Consider the following 519-nt stretch of genomic DNA (forward strand, 5'->3'; position numbering starts at 1 on the left):
GAAGACAAGAAAATGGGATTGCTGCAGGATCCGTGTTTCTTGGAGGGCTGTCAAAGTTGACACGAGGGTATGTCAAAAAGGTACCAGCCCCTGCTCATCCCTCCTCCCTCTCCTTCCTAGTGGCTGCTGCTGACGATGTGCGGCTAGGAGCCACGACAGATCCAACTGTGGCTGGGACACCCCGTCGCGGCAGGCCCCCTCCAAGTGCCTCCCCTTGGATCTGTGGACACAGGATACTCTTCCCACCTTGCTCCACCCCACACTGACCACCAGCCCTGACTCCTGGCAAGCCTCACACCACCCTCTCCAGAAGACCAGGGGTCAGGGCATGCAGGGCCTGCCATTCTCCTCTTCTGGACTGTGCTTCTTTCCACTCCCCACCTCCTCTGTCCCCACCCCAGAACAGGAGGAGGGCAAGCAGCATGGGGTACCTGTGCATGCCTGCACCGAGCTTGGCAGGAGTGAAGGAGCAGGCTGGGGGCCGGCTGTGGAGCCGGGCGAGGCAGGGCCCGCACGACG

General features: G+C 61.8%; 1 protein-coding gene across 1 annotated transcript in view; it reads left to right on the top strand.

Annotated features, from left to right (window-relative positions):
- LOC104494850 (calpain-1 catalytic subunit) overlaps nucleotides 1-266 on the top strand; it is a gene marked incomplete at its 5' end in the record, with an annotated part of 9718 nt that extends 9452 nt beyond the window's left edge. Inside the window, one exon of the mRNA XM_010137737.1 lies at nucleotides 121-266. Coding sequence (XP_010136039.1) covers nucleotides 121-147 — 27 coding nt within the window. The remainder of the gene's footprint in view (nucleotides 1-120) is intronic.
- Between the last annotated feature and the right edge of the window lie 253 nt (nucleotides 267-519).

This window comes from Buceros rhinoceros, unplaced genomic scaffold (genome assembly GCF_000710305.1).
Source record: "Buceros rhinoceros silvestris isolate BGI_N320 unplaced genomic scaffold, ASM71030v1 scaffold28236, whole genome shotgun sequence".
Classification (NCBI taxonomy): domain Eukaryota; kingdom Metazoa; phylum Chordata; class Aves; order Bucerotiformes; family Bucerotidae; genus Buceros; species Buceros rhinoceros.